The 17768-nt window shown below is 31.2% G+C and overlaps 3 protein-coding genes across 4 annotated transcripts in view; 1 reads left to right on the top strand and 2 right to left on the bottom strand.

Annotated features, from left to right (window-relative positions):
• LOC108739958 (WD repeat, SAM and U-box domain-containing protein 1) overlaps positions 1-8679 on the top strand; it is a 34055-nt gene extending 25376 nt beyond the window's left edge. Inside the window, exons 6-11 of the mRNA XM_018474093.1 lie at positions 1112-1286; positions 2310-2452; positions 2512-2797; positions 4969-5244; positions 5964-6159; positions 8196-8679. Of these exons, the coding sequence (XP_018329595.1) occupies positions 1112-1286; positions 2310-2452; positions 2512-2797; positions 4969-5244; positions 5964-6159; positions 8196-8512 (1393 nt within the window). The 3' untranslated portion in view covers positions 8513-8679. The remainder of the gene's footprint in view (positions 1-1111; positions 1287-2309; positions 2453-2511; positions 2798-4968; positions 5245-5963; positions 6160-8195) is intronic.
• Positions 8680-9940: 1261 nt separating this feature from the next.
• On the bottom strand, positions 9941-11956 carry LOC108740343 (nuclear localization sequence-binding protein-like). Of its 2 annotated transcripts, none has more exons than XM_018474632.2 (3): positions 11847-11956; positions 10495-11613; positions 9941-10437 (listed from the first exon to the last, which is right to left on the bottom strand). In XM_018474632.2, the coding sequence occupies exons 2-3, from the start codon at positions 11596-11598 to the stop codon at positions 10180-10182; spliced, it is 1362 nt and encodes a 453-aa protein (XP_018330134.1). In that variant the 5' UTR covers positions 11599-11613; positions 11847-11956; the 3' UTR covers positions 9941-10179. The 2 variants fall into 2 exon arrangements, with proteins under 2 accessions (XP_018330134.1, XP_018330141.1); XM_018474639.2 differs by having other exon boundaries at positions 10495-11585; positions 11847-11953.
• A 1253-nt stretch (positions 11957-13209) lies between these two features.
• LOC108739969 (nicalin-1) lies at positions 13210-15878 on the bottom strand. Its single transcript, XM_018474106.2, has 7 exons — positions 15558-15878; positions 15302-15489; positions 14912-15238; positions 14643-14852; positions 14072-14473; positions 13577-13797; positions 13210-13501 (listed from the first exon to the last, which is right to left on the bottom strand). Exons 1-7 carry the CDS (start codon positions 15721-15723, stop codon positions 13357-13359), a joined length of 1659 nt encoding a protein of 552 aa, XP_018329608.1. The 5' UTR covers positions 15724-15878; the 3' UTR covers positions 13210-13356.
• Positions 15879-17768: the final 1890 nt, after the last annotated feature.

Below are 17768 nucleotides of genomic sequence, written 5' to 3'. Positions count from 1 at the left end.
TGTGGGCAGAACGGTCAATATATAATTTAATAAAGTATTTGTTTATTATACAAAAACTGTCTTTCATTTCCACAACAAAAAACGAAATGACTTTCCGAACAGCCCTTAGAATATCGATAGTTATCGATAATTATCGATGTATAACAGCTAAACTTACGAAAATATTCAACCAAGTTTTTTTTTATTGAGCGTTCAATTTCCTACAAAAAATGTCCCCCTCATCCTTGTATCTAAAGTAATTCGTTGTCGAGTTATAAAATTCCAAAAATAAAAGAGAAAAATTCCTATATTTTTTAAATGGAAAATAGAAAATTTCAAAATTCCACCACTAATTAAATATTAATATTAAGTACTCATATTTCAATGCCTGTGCCAATGTTCTTTGGAAGAAAAAAAACAAAATAGTCAAGTTATTTGAAATACCATATTGATATATCGGTAATTACGGATTCTTTTTAAATATTCTAATTAAAATATTTTAAATATTCTATTAAATAATGTTGATAGTTATCAGTTGCTAATATTTTTGTTGATATACGGCATATCGATAGTTATCGATGAATATCGGTAATTATCGATTTATCGATATTGTTGTCGATAACCGATAACTAAATCAGTTTCCCAAGACTAGACCAATGTGCGATGAGTGTTAAATAATTTTTTCCATAGTCCCCTGTTCTCCTAGTCTTTCTAATACCTCTTCATTTCTAACCTTTTCTATCTAGGGTATCCTCATCATTCGCCTGTAACACCTCATTTCAAACGATTGTAACCTTTTCTTTTCCGCCGCGCCCACTGTCCATGTTTAACACCCGTACAACGCCGCGCTCCAAACATACACCTTTAACAACCTTTTCCGAATTTCTAAATTAACTGTTCGCGACTATTATGTTTTACGATTAAACGTCTAATCAGCTATCCTGGTAAAAAAGTGGACACTGTAGCTGTTAGATTAATCACACCCTTTGCAAAATTCTAGGATAATATTTTCCTGTAATCCTATTTTAATAATTTTAATATATGTACATATAGACCCATTATCATTCATTTAATATTACAACTTCGTACATCTAACTGCAAACACATTAAGTAGTTATAATTATTTTTTTAGTGATAAATTAGTAAAATTGTTTAAAATACACGACAACATGAATATTGATGAACTTAGTTTCTTACATTTGGATGAAAGCCACACATATCCTGTGTTGCACGTTGAATTTTCTAAATCCGGAAAGATGTTAGCTACTTGTTCGTTAGATGGCTGCGCAATTGTATGGAACATGTCGGTAATTTATCACTATATATTTATAACACTTTGTATTTAACTTGTAAATCATTTTCTTGTACAACCGTATTTTCGAAGTGAAACTACTATCAGCCATGTGAAAACTGTATACTTAGTCCAGGCAATATGGGTGGGTGAGTGGCAAAAATTTTCTGATTAAATTTTTTTACGCAGTTTTGTTCGAATGATTCTTCTGATTACAACGATGTAGGTTGGTAGCCGGTAACCCGATCGAGTATTGTTTAAATCACGATTGTTTAAACAAATAGCAAGAAAACAACTTTTTTTGGCCGGAACATTTTTTTATATTCTTTGGTTTGATATTGATAAAAAAGGGGTGTTTTTTTTACAACCTACATCGTTGTATTCAGAAGAATTTTTCGAACAAAATTGCGTAAAAAAAATTAATCCAAAATTTTTCCTACCACCTGCCTATATTGCTTGTACTAATATGGATATTTATGTGTTTTTGCGACCAAATTGCTAACGCGGATATGATTGTACAAAATTGCTTTTTAAACCATCTAAATTATAGGTTATATATTGGATCACTTCGGTGCGGGTATTGTACAGAACTGCCTCGTGCGGTTCAGTTCAGTAATATAAAGCATACTACGAAGCGCTCAACCAGACAGAGTACAGAATTCAGTTGGCTTACTACTCTCTGCACAGGACGCCGCTTTATATTATTGAACTGAACCGCACGAGACAGTTCTGCGTAATACTTCGGAAACCTATCCCGCTCTCCTCTTCAACATAAAGCCCAGTATTTAGATAGCTCAATGAGCTGCATTCAACTCAGCTCATTTTTATTTCTCTATCGATGATTTCCATTAAAAAATAATTTATATCAAAAATTGGAGCAAGATAAGTTAGTCAAACGTTTATAGAAGTTTCACTTCAATCGGGTCCCTATTTGGACAAAATATAAATAATTTTTTCTTATATAACATATACAAGAAACCAATTGCACACTTAAAAGAATTTACGCACTTTATAATATACTGATTTTATTATGTATCAGTCAGGATTAAAAATTTTCGAAATACCTCAGAACAGTTTAGCTGTAAAAGATTGTCGATTTTCCGCCGATGAAACTATGCTAATAACAGTTGGTGATGATGAAAAGGCATATGTCTGGGATATTGTCTCAAAAAGCCTGATTGTGTAAGAAATTTTATCGAAGTTGGACAATGCTTTTTTCTAACTGTTGCTAGTTATTATAGAATGGTACAAGCGCATCTAGAATCCTTAACATCCACAAGTTTCACACCTGACGACAAGCTAATGGTCACGGTATGTACCAACGGTGAAATAAAATTATGGAATATATTAACAGGTACCAATATTTTTACCGAACTCTATGCCCATGATCTTGGGATCAATTTTTGCGATTTCTCCGAAAATATGGAACCAAATCCACTTGTCCAATCTAATGGAAAACAAAATTATCTTTTGGCCACGTGCGGAAACGACAGTCTAGTCAAGTTATGGTTAATAGCGTACTCCAAGGTATGCAATTTTGTGTAATTTTTAATTAACAAGAAAATGACCATATCGTCTAAACGTTTTCATTAATTCTAAACAGACTATTGTTTTACGTAAAAAACGTTTTTAATAAGGAATAACCGAATCCAAAGAATAAAAGCGAAACAATCTAGCTATTGTTAATTCAAAGTTAGTTAGGGGCCTGTCAGAAAAATTGATTGGAAATAATTTTCTGACTAAGCATTTTACAATAGTAAGGTGCGACACGTGAAGAGGGGAAAATAGTGAACGATAATTGAACCGTTATCTAAATTTTATCAAGAGAATAATGAAAAGGCGCTTATTTTTGAGCAGGAATCTTGTCTTGTTAAATAGTAGGTACACATAAAATCTAATGGTCTGATAGATGAGAGCAGGGCAGCCGCTAGAATTTTTCCTACTCTGTGCTCTGTGTACAAAGTAAACATTGTTTCGTCTCCTATTTGCTAATTTACCATGCCACTGTTATTAATTAATAATGAAAATCTGAGAGTTTGACAGAAATTAGAAAATTAAAAGCATCACCGTTGAGGACACGTCTGTCCATTATCAAAATCTGCAACAAGAAATTCTATAAAAAGATGAAACTGCTTTCTTATTTTTACGTTAATTTGTAAAAAAAAAATAAGATTTAGATGATATGGTTTTAGTACTTTGTTAAGTACTTTCTTTTTGTAAACAAAATGAACCTACAGCATTTTCAAGGATATGCATTTTGCTTTCCGAAGAACGAAACCCTCAGAATACAAATTCACAAGTGCATATTTCTAGGGGCTATAGCCCTTTTTATTCTATATTCAGAAGCTATCGAGTTTCTAATACCAGAAAAAGGAAATAGGGGAATTTCCCAGCTGCTCTATAACTAATGAATTACTTAAGTACTATGAAAAATGTTGTGTGAGAAAAATCGAATTAGGAAACGATGAGTTGTAATGGGGCCCTATTTGCGCCCCAAAATAGGGCACCTTAATTTTTTTAAATAAAGTTCTTATCAGTGCATAACATATCTACTTACAAATTATTTTTTTTTTACTTTTGCTCTAAATGAAACACAATGAAATTTTTGCAAAAAGTGCATAATTTTTAAGAATATCATATTATATCAACCCAATTTGGGGGACTATAAAATGTTATTCCACTATAATTTCCTTAGAATGGTATTCTATTATCGAGCTAGTAGCCTACTTACAGAAAATCTATTAAGTACATCTATGATTTATTTTTTTATCTATTTAGGTACGAAAATATGACCTTATCGATATTCGTCTTTTGTCCCTAAATAACTACACTATTTTCTACTGGATACGCCCCTGGTAGTACTGAGCTATATCAACAGCAGATGCTAATGCTTGATATTTCATTTTTTTTTTTTTAATGTTTGATTTCCTAACATTATTTTATACCTTAAAACTTCATAAATATGCTTATGAACCACTTAGCTCAACTTTATAGTGAATTTCAACCTTTACTAAGGACATAGCTAGGATTTCATTAAGAAAGGGCAGACATGTAATTTAGTAGTGCAGAAAAGTCTTCCGCAATCTGTCCAGAGCGTTATCAAATTATTAGCGATTACGAAGTAGAAGCGGATAATTCATTGTACGTCAAGGGCGGATCTATGATTTTAAGAAAGGGTTTCACATAAATTTCTGCCCTTTATCCTATAATCGAGACAATCCTCTAAAGATCTTTGATCAGCATTTGTTATTTATTTTTTTTGTATTAATTTTGAAATAATGAACTTAAACAAGATATATTACTACGAAAATTTGGCAAATTTAAAAAAAATATTTTTAAATTTAGAATTTTCTGATTCCAAAGGGAGAGCTCCTCGACTGGACCCGTTCCCCTCCACCCCCAGTGGTTCTGCCACTGTGAAACGCTAAATATTAGGATTATTTTTGGCAATTAATGACTTAAATTCTCTTAATAATTTCGAGTTTGAACTTTATCTCTCGGTTACCTCCTTGGTCGTCAAATTACAAAATATAATTCAACAATGTTAGAGCAGTTGGGACGAAACAATAATTAAATTTTTGTCGCATGTTATTTTTACCTAAACCCTTCAAATTCGATGAGGTTAGAAACTTATGCAGAATATATTTGTTCGGTGTCTACAGATAATCTATTAAATAAATTTAAATTTACTGTTTCAGGCGTCGGAATCGGTTACAGTTAAAAACTGGAGAACTTTAGTGGGACACGGTGGAAATGTTATGTGCGTTCGGTTTTCGCCAAAATTTTCCGAATTGGTTTGCTCTGGCGCAACCGACAAACAGCTGCGCGTGTGGTCAGTCTACAGCGGAACTTGTATTCAAGTTTTAAATCACGATTCAATAGTAACTTGCTGTTGCTTTAATTTCGACTGTTCATTTCTTGCCGGCGGCTGTTTGGACAAGACTTTGTGGCTTTGGAAATTACCGGAACATCTGGTGAGAGATGTGGTTATTTTTGCACTTTTTAGAATCAAACAGATAACAAAATATTAATCTAAGCAGTTGCATATCTTCTTTTTAACTTACGTAAGAACTATTAAGACTCCCTTCCATCCCCTTGTAAGAAAAAATAAGATATAATCAACCCATCTCCCCCCCCCCCTAAATCTTCTTACGTAATGAACGAATGCCCCCAAACTGAAAATCAGCGACTTATTAATTTTTCGCCTCCTATTTTTATACAGCGGAACCTCTATAACTCGAACATCAAGGGAGACGCCAGTTGTAGAGTTTTCGACTTATGGAAGATTTTGACTTTCCTTAAGTTCCTTAAGTGGTAATACTGTTTATTGTATACCTCTAAATTGTTTTCTAAGAAACAATGGTGTAGGTACTTACATTGTCGGCAAATCCTTAAAGTCGATAAGTTTGTTTTGTTCGAACTGTAGACGTAATAAGTTTCAAATTATCGAGTTGTAAAGGTTGTAAAATAAAACGTTGCTGTGTTCGAGATACAGAGGTCCAATTTAATTTTTCGAGTTATAGAGGGAAAATATGTACCAAAATGGCTTGCAGAGACTCACTGATTATTTCGACTAATAGTACTATTGTAGGGTTTTACTCGTGAAAGCTCTTTAAATTATTTTCTTTCACTATTAGTTAATTTAATACAAAATGTAATGGTCGTAGCGTATAAGTGTTTTATTTTATTTTAGACAGTTGAATTATCGTTTACACGAAAGATAGACATTCGTAAAAAAGACGTTGGTGAGTGGAATAACGATGATGTTTTGGAGTGGCTTACAGGAGCGGGACTCCAGTCGTTACTGTCAAAGGTAGCGAGTTTTAATATGGATGGAGGAAAGCTTTTGACCATGAAGGACGACACTATTTTCAACGAACTAGGCTTTGGTAAGAATTTATGATTTACAAATAAAAGTTGTATTGTAATATTGTTAGGCTAACAAAGAAAGACGGTGGAACCCGAGTAAAAATAAAAAGAATTATAACACCACCGAATCGCCTCCAAATATCTGAAATGACCTAAATTACCACCGAAATAGTTCCTACAAATTATTTTAAATTCTAAAATTATAGCCAAAATACTACCCCTTGAAACTCTAAAACAGCTCCAAACCAACGCCACGTTAAAAAAGATCCGAAAGGGGCCCTCAAACAGCGCCTCGCCAAAAAACACTATAATAGCACCAAAATAGCATCACATACAAAATCATCTAAAACACCACCAAAACGTACCGTATGTAAATAAATGAAAATATTCGTTAATTAATACCAATTTATNAGTGAAATTGAAAAGAATAATTTTTACTCGGGAAATCATCTTTTTTCTAGTTTTTCACCCAACTTTTTATTTGATGGTAACTTGTCTGATTTACTATAAGACTTGCATACACAAGTCTAAATGTAGCGCAAAAAAAGAAATTTCATGAAATTGTGAAATCTAGAGAAACAAATGCCTTCATTACAGGGAAAAATTGCGTCAAATAAAGAGTGAAACAGATTATAACTTCATATTTAAAAAAATCGATTACATACACGTGAGAATGTTAGTTAGTGAATCCTTCCAGCTTCCTTCTGATTCCATTTCAAAATAAACAAATAAATATATTTAATTCTAAATTAATGTTTAAAATATTGATAGTAAAAAAAGGAGTTCTTGTAAACAAATATTTATCAAAATTAATCTANTGCATTTCTGCCAATATGAATATTTAAAAAAGAAATCTAATATATTTTTGCAAATCCTTCGAAAACGATATGTGAACTATGATTTTTTTTGTTAAATTTATTTATTTTTTAACAAATATTTTGAAAATTGTGTAACTTGGGAAAAGGTTATTGTACTTGTTATTAAAAATAATATTTTATTGGTATGAAAAAATATCATATTTTTTAGCTTGTTTTATTACTACAAATGTTTATGTAAAAGAGGAAACGTCTGTTTCAATCAATTTTAAAGTAAAATTAGGAAAACGGTCAATGAAATTTTAACTGTAAAAATAATTTATAAATATTCAAGCACATAAGTATACATTAAATTAAATATTGTTATTTTCTGTTTGGAATTTTGTAAATTTTGCGACATTGTATTGAAAATATGACACTAATAAGCAAATGTTGATCGCACTTCTAAATCTAAATACCAAATTTTGTTCACAAAACATGCAGATAGTGGAAAGCAATTAGGAATTATTATAAATAATTATTACAAACATACGATCGGATTAAAAAGATCAAACGAGTTTTAATAAAGTTCAATTATATAGGTATGTTTTCACTGTAATTATGTAAAATTATTTATCAAACTTCTACAATTTAACATGCTAATTTGCATTTAATTACTGTCGTTAGTTGACTATTACTAAATAAAAAGCGGGTTTCAGTTGTAGTTAAAAATAGAAATGGGTTGGTTTTCAACATATTATTAAACAATTACTTTGTTTTTCATTTTTACTAATGTAAGTAATCGACCTAATATAACATATCTAGATATGCATATATCTATAAAGAGCACGCCATACAGGGTGGCCCAAAAAGTACGCAATATGCTCGTTGCGGCCAAACTGAAAGTTTAATCGAAAATTTTTTTAACAAAACTCCTTATTTTAATGCAATCTCGCCTGTATCATCCCAGTTTGATTTACTATATATATTTTTAACTAAAATAACTCCAACTGTCGGCCGCTTCCGGTTATACCGGAAGTTGATGTGCCAACTTTGTTATTTTAAATGGAATAGTATATTTTTTACGTCAAATTCGTATAAAACATAAAATATTAAGGTAATTTCGTTAACCAACTTGTATGCCCCCCAATGAATAGTTCTAAGATAATTTATTTATAGAAAAAAATTGCTATCGTAACGCAAATTATAACAACTCATATCTTCCACAAGACTTAGACTGTTGGAACTTTTACTTGTTGTAGACGAGGAAGAAGCAATTCAATTTAATAAGGAATTGAAGCGATTAAAAGAGGCCGAACGAACATTTCTGAATGGTTTTCGTAGTTCTGAATTACTTAATGTGCCTCATCGATTTTTCTGTCCAATAACACACGAAATTATGCGAGAACCCGTAGTTTGCGCTGATGGTTATACTTATGAGAAACAAGCTATCAACGAATGGTTTATGAGTGGAAGATACACCAGTCCAATGACCAATGAAACTCTACCTAACGCCGATTTTTATTTCAATAATGAACTACTGAACGAAATATTGGAATTCTTTAATGACAATGACTAGCCGACAAAACTTTAATGCGTTTCTATATTGTATAAAAAAAATCAATCAAATTTTACTACATATCTGTCTATCTGTGCATATTTATAATATTTTACAAAGCACATTCAATGAATTTTTTATACTGAAATATGATGCAATTATGTTGTGATAATCTGAAATATACCTAATAAAAAAAGTTTTTCATATTCATTAAAACATTTCCTTTTCCTGGAATTCATTAATTGCAATTGTAATTAAATATTTACTTATTAGTACTACTGTACTGTTGTTTCTATTAATTGTTTGTTTTGTTGTGAAAAATCCTTAATTCAGGCTATAATATTAAATTTTAACAATCAAACACTTGTGAGCGGTAAATGTCATTTAAGTTTAACGTGAGCCCATCTTTAGTCATTTTAGACCCCACGTCAACTTTTAAAAAAGGTAAAAAGGTAAAATATGAAAATTTTATAAACTTCCCTTAGGAGGTCAGTGCATAAAGACCGTGAATATTTCTCCGTGTCCAGTAAATAACATTGTTATAATTACAAATTTACAATTATTATATATCAATAATTTATATAAAAATTTGAAGTATATGTATAGTTATAAATGCACTAATAATATATTATAAAAGTTGGCTTTCAACCCCTTATCAGAAATAAAACAAAATCGAAATTTTCTCCTCTACTTAAATTATCAATAGCAATTAATTTTTCTAGAGTTGAATGGCTATAATAATAACTAGATAGTAGATATATCGTTAATTATATAAAATTTAAATAAGTCAACTATTAAAATCACAAGTATCTCGGTTAGTGAACGCAGAAAATTAATTACTTATTTACATTTACCAGCAAGTTTACGTTTTATAGATATCTATTAAGAAAAATAGTACACAACTACATTTACCGTAATAATATTGTACGTGTAATATCTAATACTTGTTACAATTAATTAGATATACAATTAGCTAAATTGTTATGGTTATAATTCATCTGTTAAAAGTAAAACGTACCTTATTATATCTTACCGAAAATAATTAAAACTGACCACCCGCACCACTAAGCACAAATTTCAAACAATTCTAACCTATAATGTCATAACCATTACCCTTTGTAGATCTATTATCTATGGTCATAACATGGTCATACCTGCGTTTCATGACGTCACAAACAACATTATTAACTCATTTATTTTCGTAATCGCAAAATGAAAATATCACACAAAAATTACCTAATTAATTTTGCCAATTAGAAGCCAATGTATATTTTATTAAGTGCTATCTATTAGCAGCAGTGAAATTAAATTAAAAAAAGCGTACAACTTAACGTGCATATGAAACTAATCAATTTCAAAATTAAAGTAAATCTTTTTCTTAACATTCTACTGACACCTTAAATTACCTACAAGTTTTTTGTCTTTTCCTGGCCAAATTAAAATAACTCGTAAAAAAAACGTATTTTTTATTTAACTGTTTTCATTAGAAAGATGGGAATTATACACAAGGAATTATTTTCCTTTCCATTATAAAGAAGAACGATACTGCTTTAACTATACTAAATTGGAGTAAAAAAATACTTCAAACTTGCAACAAACATTTTTCACTGAATGTGTAAATCATATGTTTAAAAGCTCATTAGAACAATGACAAATATAAACATTTATTCTAAGTGCTATTACTTATTTTAGTTGTCCTTTTTATTTTGAAACTTGTTTTTTGGCTTAAAACCACCACCTTGCATTGGCCTTTTGTTTCGGGGATTAAAACCACCTCCTTGTTTAGGTGCTCTGTTATTAGGATTGAATTTTTGATTTCCTTGATTTCCAAATTGCTTAAAGTTTCTGTTGGGACCTCCTTTTAAAGAGCTTTTCGGTTTTTGATGATAATGCCGCACATATATTTGTCTGCCATTTAAATGGGTATAGTGAAATGAAAGTGCTTTCTAAAAAAAATAAAATAAAATATGCATTGGATTAAATTTAATGCAATATGTACTCACATCGTAACTTTCTTTATCCTTCAATGTTATAATTGCAAAACCTCTTGATTTGTTTTCTTTTCTTTGTCTGGGAATAACAACTGAAACTATTCCTCCTGCTTTTGAAAAATACTCTTTTACTTCATCATCTGTAGTCTCAAAAGGTATATTACCAACAAAAATGGTAAAGTCATTTAATATTTCTTCTTTTTTGTCTGTTTGTACTTCTGCTTCCTTTTTCTCATTTGTTTTTATATTAATAGTTTGTTCTTTTTTTTCCTCCTGTTTGTTATCATCAGCACCATCATCATCTTCATCTTCATCCTCTTCATCATCATCATCATCATCTTCTTCCTCTTCGTCTTCTCCAGACTCTTCTGCAGAATCCACTTCACCTTCCACAGAATCTTCTTCATCCATCTCAGAATCTTCTTCACCTTCATGAGAATCTTCATCCTCTTCTTCACCATCTTCAGAATTATCCCCGCCCTCTACCGAATTTTCTTCCCATTCTTCTTCGGATTGATCTACTCCAGAATCTTTATTTTTGTTGTCTGCATCATCTTTTTTTGTAGGTTTAGTTTTCAACTGTTTTGGTTTCTCATTCTTTGCCTTAGGAATTATTTTACCTACAGGCTTTAATGCCTTTTGTTTGGAAATATCAATTTTATTAATTCCTGACTGTTTTTGAATTTTATCAGCTATGCTGTATAATTTTGACAACTTCCTTTTTGCAGTATTTGAGAGGTCATCAGCTGTTTGAATTTTATTAATTTGTTCTTGTATTTTAGTAAGTGCTTCTTCTGGCTGCACTTCTCCAGTTGCAGCATCCTTAACAAAATCTCGAAATTTTCTTTTGCTAAATGTCTTTTTAACTGGCACTGCTTTTTTTTCTGAATTCTTATTTGCATTTGGAGAAACAGAGGATGAATTCACATTCTTTTTCTTAGCTTGCTGTTTATTGTCTTTTACTTTTGGGGTATTTTTCTTAGGTGTATTTTTTTGCTCCTTTGCTTTATTAGGTGTTACAGGCTCAGTTTTAACTTTCTTTTGGGGTTTACCTGGAGAATTTGGACTAGCAAGAGACTTACGTTTTCCAGCCATCTCTGCAACTGATTCAACCATTATTTAATCTAAAAACTAAAGAAATTGTTCAGTTCACTTGTATTTCTATAAAAACAATTAATCGATTGCATGAAAGGCCAGGTCAGAATTGATTTCTACTATGTTACTCACATTTTGAAAACGTGGTTTTGGATATATTTTTTTTTGATAATTTTAAATCTCCAAAATCTCAAACACATAAAAAATCAACAGTATATACATCTTATTACTATTAAATAAGTTCTCTTTAATTAATTACAATGACTTACACGTATATTTTTAGTATTTCCTTAGAATGTGTAACTTCGCACCTCAACACGACGATGTTTAACGGGGAAAGAAAATGGCACTTACCGCATGGAACGAAATATTTCTCGATTTTTAGGGTTAAGAGCATAGATAATTTTTGCAGTGTCACCAATACAATGACCGGTTATTACTGTTTGCAATAAGAAAATTCTACCTTTTCTTAAATATATGTTTAAATTTGGTTGATTGCTAAATGAATATTAAATTTTTTAAATTTTGTTTGTTGGCGCCTATTATTAAATAGTTGCATAGTTCATTTATGATCATAGATAATAGATACACAAAGGGTAATGGTTTTTGATTTTCGGTATGTTCATAGATTAGAGATATATAATACTTATATGCATCGACATGTACTAATGGACATGCCTTAGCGGTCAGAATTGTGGTACAACAAAAGAAAGAGATGGAATGAAGTTTCGGACAATATCCATCTCTGTCACGATAGTGCGTAAGCGTGTCATGAAAGAGATTACATTAGTCCGAAACTATATGCCATCTTCCTCACTTTTGGAGCCAAGAAATTATTACAACGACATACGGCTAAGGCACGTCCATTAATATAGGTCTATACATTTTTTATCTATGTTTCTGGTCATAGATTTCTAAAACTAAATGGCTGTGTCTCCTGTATGGGCCTGTGCTTATAAATTATTTTTTATTATTTGAGTAGACTTGAATATTATTTATATTTCTTTTCGATTTCTAAAATTATTGCTAGGCTTGATGAAATCGCATCATGTAAATACTTTTTTTAAATTCATTTTAAATTATGCTCATCAGAGCATAATTACAATTTAAAATGCGGCGCAAGAATACCAATCATTCTGATTTTTTAAGTTTTATTCTTTTTAATCTTTACCTCTGATAAAAATATTGGAAGATTCTTTCTTACTACGAAGTTATTAAAGATTTCATGCAGGTAAACAACGTGTGCTTTCTTGACGCCACTTTGCGTTTAGTGGAGGGACAAGCGACGCACTGCGCATTTACGGGAATGTGAATTAAGTTCCTGTTTCTGCCTCATCGTAGATTTTGCTTAAACAAAAAAAAACAAACCCATGGTATTTAATAAACTAGGGAAATTAATTGTAAATGAATAATAAAAGTATCAAAAACTAAATTCCACTTTCGATTGAAATTACTTATTATTTCATCTATAAACTAGGCGGCAAGTGGCGTATTCCTGGCTTTTTGCAGTACAGTTTACAATTGGACCCAATGCTTTTTTAGCCGCTCTAGGCATTTAAACTTGTCTCTGACCCATTCCCATACATAAAATACATGGTGTTGTTGGATAGAAGTAATTAATTAAAGAAAATGAACAATTTATTTCGTTTATTGCTGCAGTAACTTTTTGTCTAGACCAAAAGAATATTTAATTAACTACTTTTTTTTATAACAATATCATTGCTACATACATAATTCAACAATTATATAATACTAAAACATTCGATCAAAAATTTGATCTCAATTCGCTTTAACTTTCTTATATGAAATTAAATTACAGGAAATTACGTAAATATAAGGGAACTTTAGTACTACAAGGTATACAATGCTTAAGTACAAAACAATTACTATTGTTAGTACGAGATCAAAGACGGCTGGCTTTACACTGAAAAAGAAAAAATAAAAGTACACTTTTTTGTTAATAAAATCAGATTAATTGGCTAATAGATTTATTAGTTACCTGTAAATGTTCATCATGCCTTTGGTGACATCATAAAACGTAAAGTCGGGGTCTCTTTTGTCAGGCTGTACGGTAGAAACTTTGATCTCTCTTAGGAAACGATTAAAAGCTTCTTGCAAAGAGTTAACTAAAATGTTGTCTTTATTACATAGTAGTTGTGGTGATCGTGGTTGGGAACTTAAATAACTAATCCAGGCTTCTAAATGACTCTTTTGTACACCCTAGAAGTAAACAGACAAAAACATTCTTTACAAAAACAAAACTATAATTGTTATTGATATATATAAAGGTGTGATTATTGATTCTATATTTCCATTATAACAAGCATGCATGAATGAATGAAGCAGAATTCTTAGTTAGGGATGAAATGATACCTTAAAGGTATCGATACTATCATTTGGTCGTTGTACAGAAAGATAGTGCTGATACCTCTTCGACAAATGGATATGTAGGTATCATTAAGTTCATGCAAAAAATAAATAAATTGCAACTTACTAATGAGCCTTTAAAAATGCTACCCTCTGAAAAATTATAAATATGCTTTGCAAGTGCTTCAGCTACCATGGTTGTATGTCTGACTAGTCTGTTAATGTCTATGTTATCCTGGATATCCAAGACTGAACTCCTCATCAAGTCTTTATGAGTTTTAAGAGTTGATAACGTGAATGAAGGTAATCTTCTAATGCTGTATCTTTCATGTTCCCATGCCAGCAAATCATCAGCTAGATTAATTTTCTTATGAACAATATTAATTGGTGTTGAGTTTGATTGGGGAGATTCTTTTAAGGCATTGAAAAATAAATTAGCGGAAGACCCCTCTTTTGGGGGTTTAGAAACGTGCATATAAATGGAATCAGAAGCTGCCAATGTATCTAAGCACATGACATACGCCGTTTCCTGTTGAAAAAAAAAATCGTTTCAGAAAATTCAAATGTTTGTAAGCAACTTTTATAACAGAATAATGCTATTTCTTTAGCAAAATTTAACTGAAATATAATGCTGAATATATCATAGCTAAAATACTTTTATATGTATGTATTCATGTAATACATACATACATATTTACCTGTAAAAAAGAACCATCAATTGAATCTAATTGATCTTCAAGCCATTTCTTGCTGCCTTGATAATTTATTTTTCCTCCTCCTGTTAGTAAAAATACAAGATTATATTTTCCTTGAGTTTTTGGATCGGAATATAATAAAGAAAATAATCTAACTAATTCTAGTAGAATTGCAACACCAGATGCATTGGAATCGGCTCCATAAGACAGCTCCTACAATTTATTTATTATTACTATTAATTTCTCAAATATAATGTTATTCATAAAATTACTGGAGCAACCCCAAAACTATCATAATGTGCAACAACAGCAATGGTGTTTGTTTTTTCACTCAAAGTACGACCTGTTAAAACTCCTTGGATTGTGCTGATTTTGACATTATGCTTTATATTTGGATTACCAGGATTTACTGCAATTTGATATCCATTGGCAGCAATAGAATTTACTAAGGCTTCAGCACCTGACTTTGTTTTGTCATTAGCTGTAAAACCACTAGAAAGGTCTTTAATTATTTTATCCAAGTTTGGAGAGTTTTCTGCAAAGTATACAGATATTGTAATTTCTTGAGCTAACATAGCATTTTCTAGTAGAAGAAGGTGCTGTAAAACAATTAATAGCTTTAGTTCAATGGCACTATTAAACTGTCTGACCACTATTGTTACCTGCTTCTCTTCACTTGAAAGTACTGAGAGTTTTTTTGGCAAAACTACTATAAGAGCACCAGCTTTTAAACGGATGTTGTGAAATTGTTCTATTGTTAAGTCTCCTAAACGTGTTATAATACAATGTCTAGATGTACTCCAACTTGAAATCGAACGTGCTTCTAAATTAATAAGAGTGTTTCTACAACCTATTATAATTGAAAATAAATTAAAAGGTTAAGTAACATGAATAGAGCCATTACTGTTCACAACTTACCGTGACCAACTCCATGTAAATCAAAATGCTGCATACGATAAACGGGAAACTCATAAGAAGCACTCACTGGATTCACCGGAGATACTATAATAAATATTGGTAAAACTAGCAATAAATAATAGGGCAAGTAGGTCTTTAAAATTTCATCTGCTTCCTCAAACCACATTATGTTAAATTAAACGTCTATTTAACTTAAAAAAACAACCTTTTCATTGAAACCTACTAAATTCAATTTCAATAATGAGCTCAAATGCTCGAATCCAAGTTCTAGGGTGTACACATGTCAACACATGCTTAGGTAAGCTGTCAAATGTCAATTTGTCAATAATAAATTTTTGCGCAACGCGCACGTGATTCAAATATTGGATTAAAATGTACAGGGTGAGCATTGGTAGACGGAATTGTATTTCTGTAAAAAAATGTGAATTATTTACTAAGCTCTTCGATTAGTTTTCTAGAGAAGAAATAAAATGCAGCACATGGTTTAAATCAGTGGTTTAATTGTATTATTTATTACAATTTAAAAATTAAAAATTGTTAGGCCCACACAATAAAAATATTTTTCAGCAACTTCTTTTAAGATTCACCGACACATTAAATTACATATTTCCTAGCACGTACTTAGTTGTAATTGAAAGATAATATAAAATAAAATAAATACTATAACGTATATAATAGTCATTTTGTGTTTCTTTATTAGAAAGCTCACCATGTATTACGTCATATGAAATCCATGATCTTTGGAGCTACCCCCAAAAGCTTTTATCATCATAAGGTTGTCAGTGCTAAGACTGGTAGGACACGCACCTCCACTCTTTCCTATTCTGAGTTAATTTTTGCATTTCTCTAAAACTAGAACATTCCAGATCCTTAACTATTTGCGAACACTATGCACTATGTTTCTGCTTTTAATATATCCCTGACTAGACCTTCGTGCCTGAGAAGGCATCCTACCAACCTATCTGACCTATTTTTTATTGGCTTCCATAGAGTCCTCTGTTCTCCTATTCTTTCTAATACCTCTTCATTTCTACCCTTCTCTACCCACGGTATCTTTATCATTCGCCTGTAACACCATATTTCGAACGTTTCTTACCTTTTCTTTTCCTCCGCGACCACTGTCCATGTTTCGCACCCGTAAAGTACCGCGCTCCAAACATACACCTTTAACAAACTTTTTCGAATTTCTAAATTAACCGTTCACGAACACAAAAGTGACTTATTTTTTTTGAAGGCGACTCGACCCTAATACGCTATCCTCTGCTTTATATTCCTGCTACTCCTTCTGTCCTGACTTATCTGATTTAGATACTTAAAATCAGCCACTTTTTTTAATTTTGCGACTTTCCCTACTTTTTTTTCCCTTGCATACCAAAATGTTTGTTTGCTTGAAGAAAAGATGATGTCCCCCTTTGACGACAGCATATAAATATCCCTATGTTATGTTCTCAATTCGCCACTATACATATACTTAGTGTACTTTAAGGGAGCCGTGGGTAATCGATATATTGGTTTTATCACATCCAACTTCTTCTTGTATTACTTTATTATATATATGAACAGATGGCTCAATGTATTTGTGCGATTTTTCCTACACCACGTCGTATTTTTTAAATTATGATGCTACTCTTTGATAATTGAGGCATGTAAAAGAATATTCCATGTGGGGATGTTTTGTTCTCATTTCTCGCCACTAGTGGTATAATAATTCAATGTGAATGAAAAATTGTCACCTTTCAATACAGCAAGTATTAGATACTTTTTAATTTTTCTATTTCACGCCTATGAGGATTTTCTTTTCACTGAGTTGTAGAGGAATCATAAATGTTGAATGTTGTGTTAAATTTACTTCTGACGCACTTGGCTTTGCAGTGTCAGAGCAAATGTCTTTATGTTTTTATTTTTTTAATTTACTTAATAATTTGATACATTGCGCAGATGTGAAATAAGAGGGATTCCTTTGGAAATATTTAGACTAGTTGTTGATGCCTTGTTTTGTAGATAAAGAAAATGTTTTTATCATGTATGCTATTTAGTTTCCTGTAATAAAATACATGTATATCAAATCTCATGAATAATAAATAGTAATTAAAGTTCAAGAGTTCACTTATTGTTAGTGAGCATGCAGCGTGAACTCAGGAATAGCTTCGTTTTTCTTTTTTTTTTGTGACGTTCCAAATATAAATTGTTAAAAGTAATCGTGGTAATTAA

The sequence above is a fragment of the Agrilus planipennis genome, unplaced genomic scaffold, assembly GCF_000699045.2.
Source record: "Agrilus planipennis isolate EAB-ADULT unplaced genomic scaffold, Apla_2.0 scaffold26, whole genome shotgun sequence".
Classification (NCBI taxonomy): domain Eukaryota; kingdom Metazoa; phylum Arthropoda; class Insecta; order Coleoptera; family Buprestidae; genus Agrilus; species Agrilus planipennis.
Note: the sequence above shows the minus strand (reverse complement) of the source record. Positions and strands in the feature narration are given on the sequence as shown.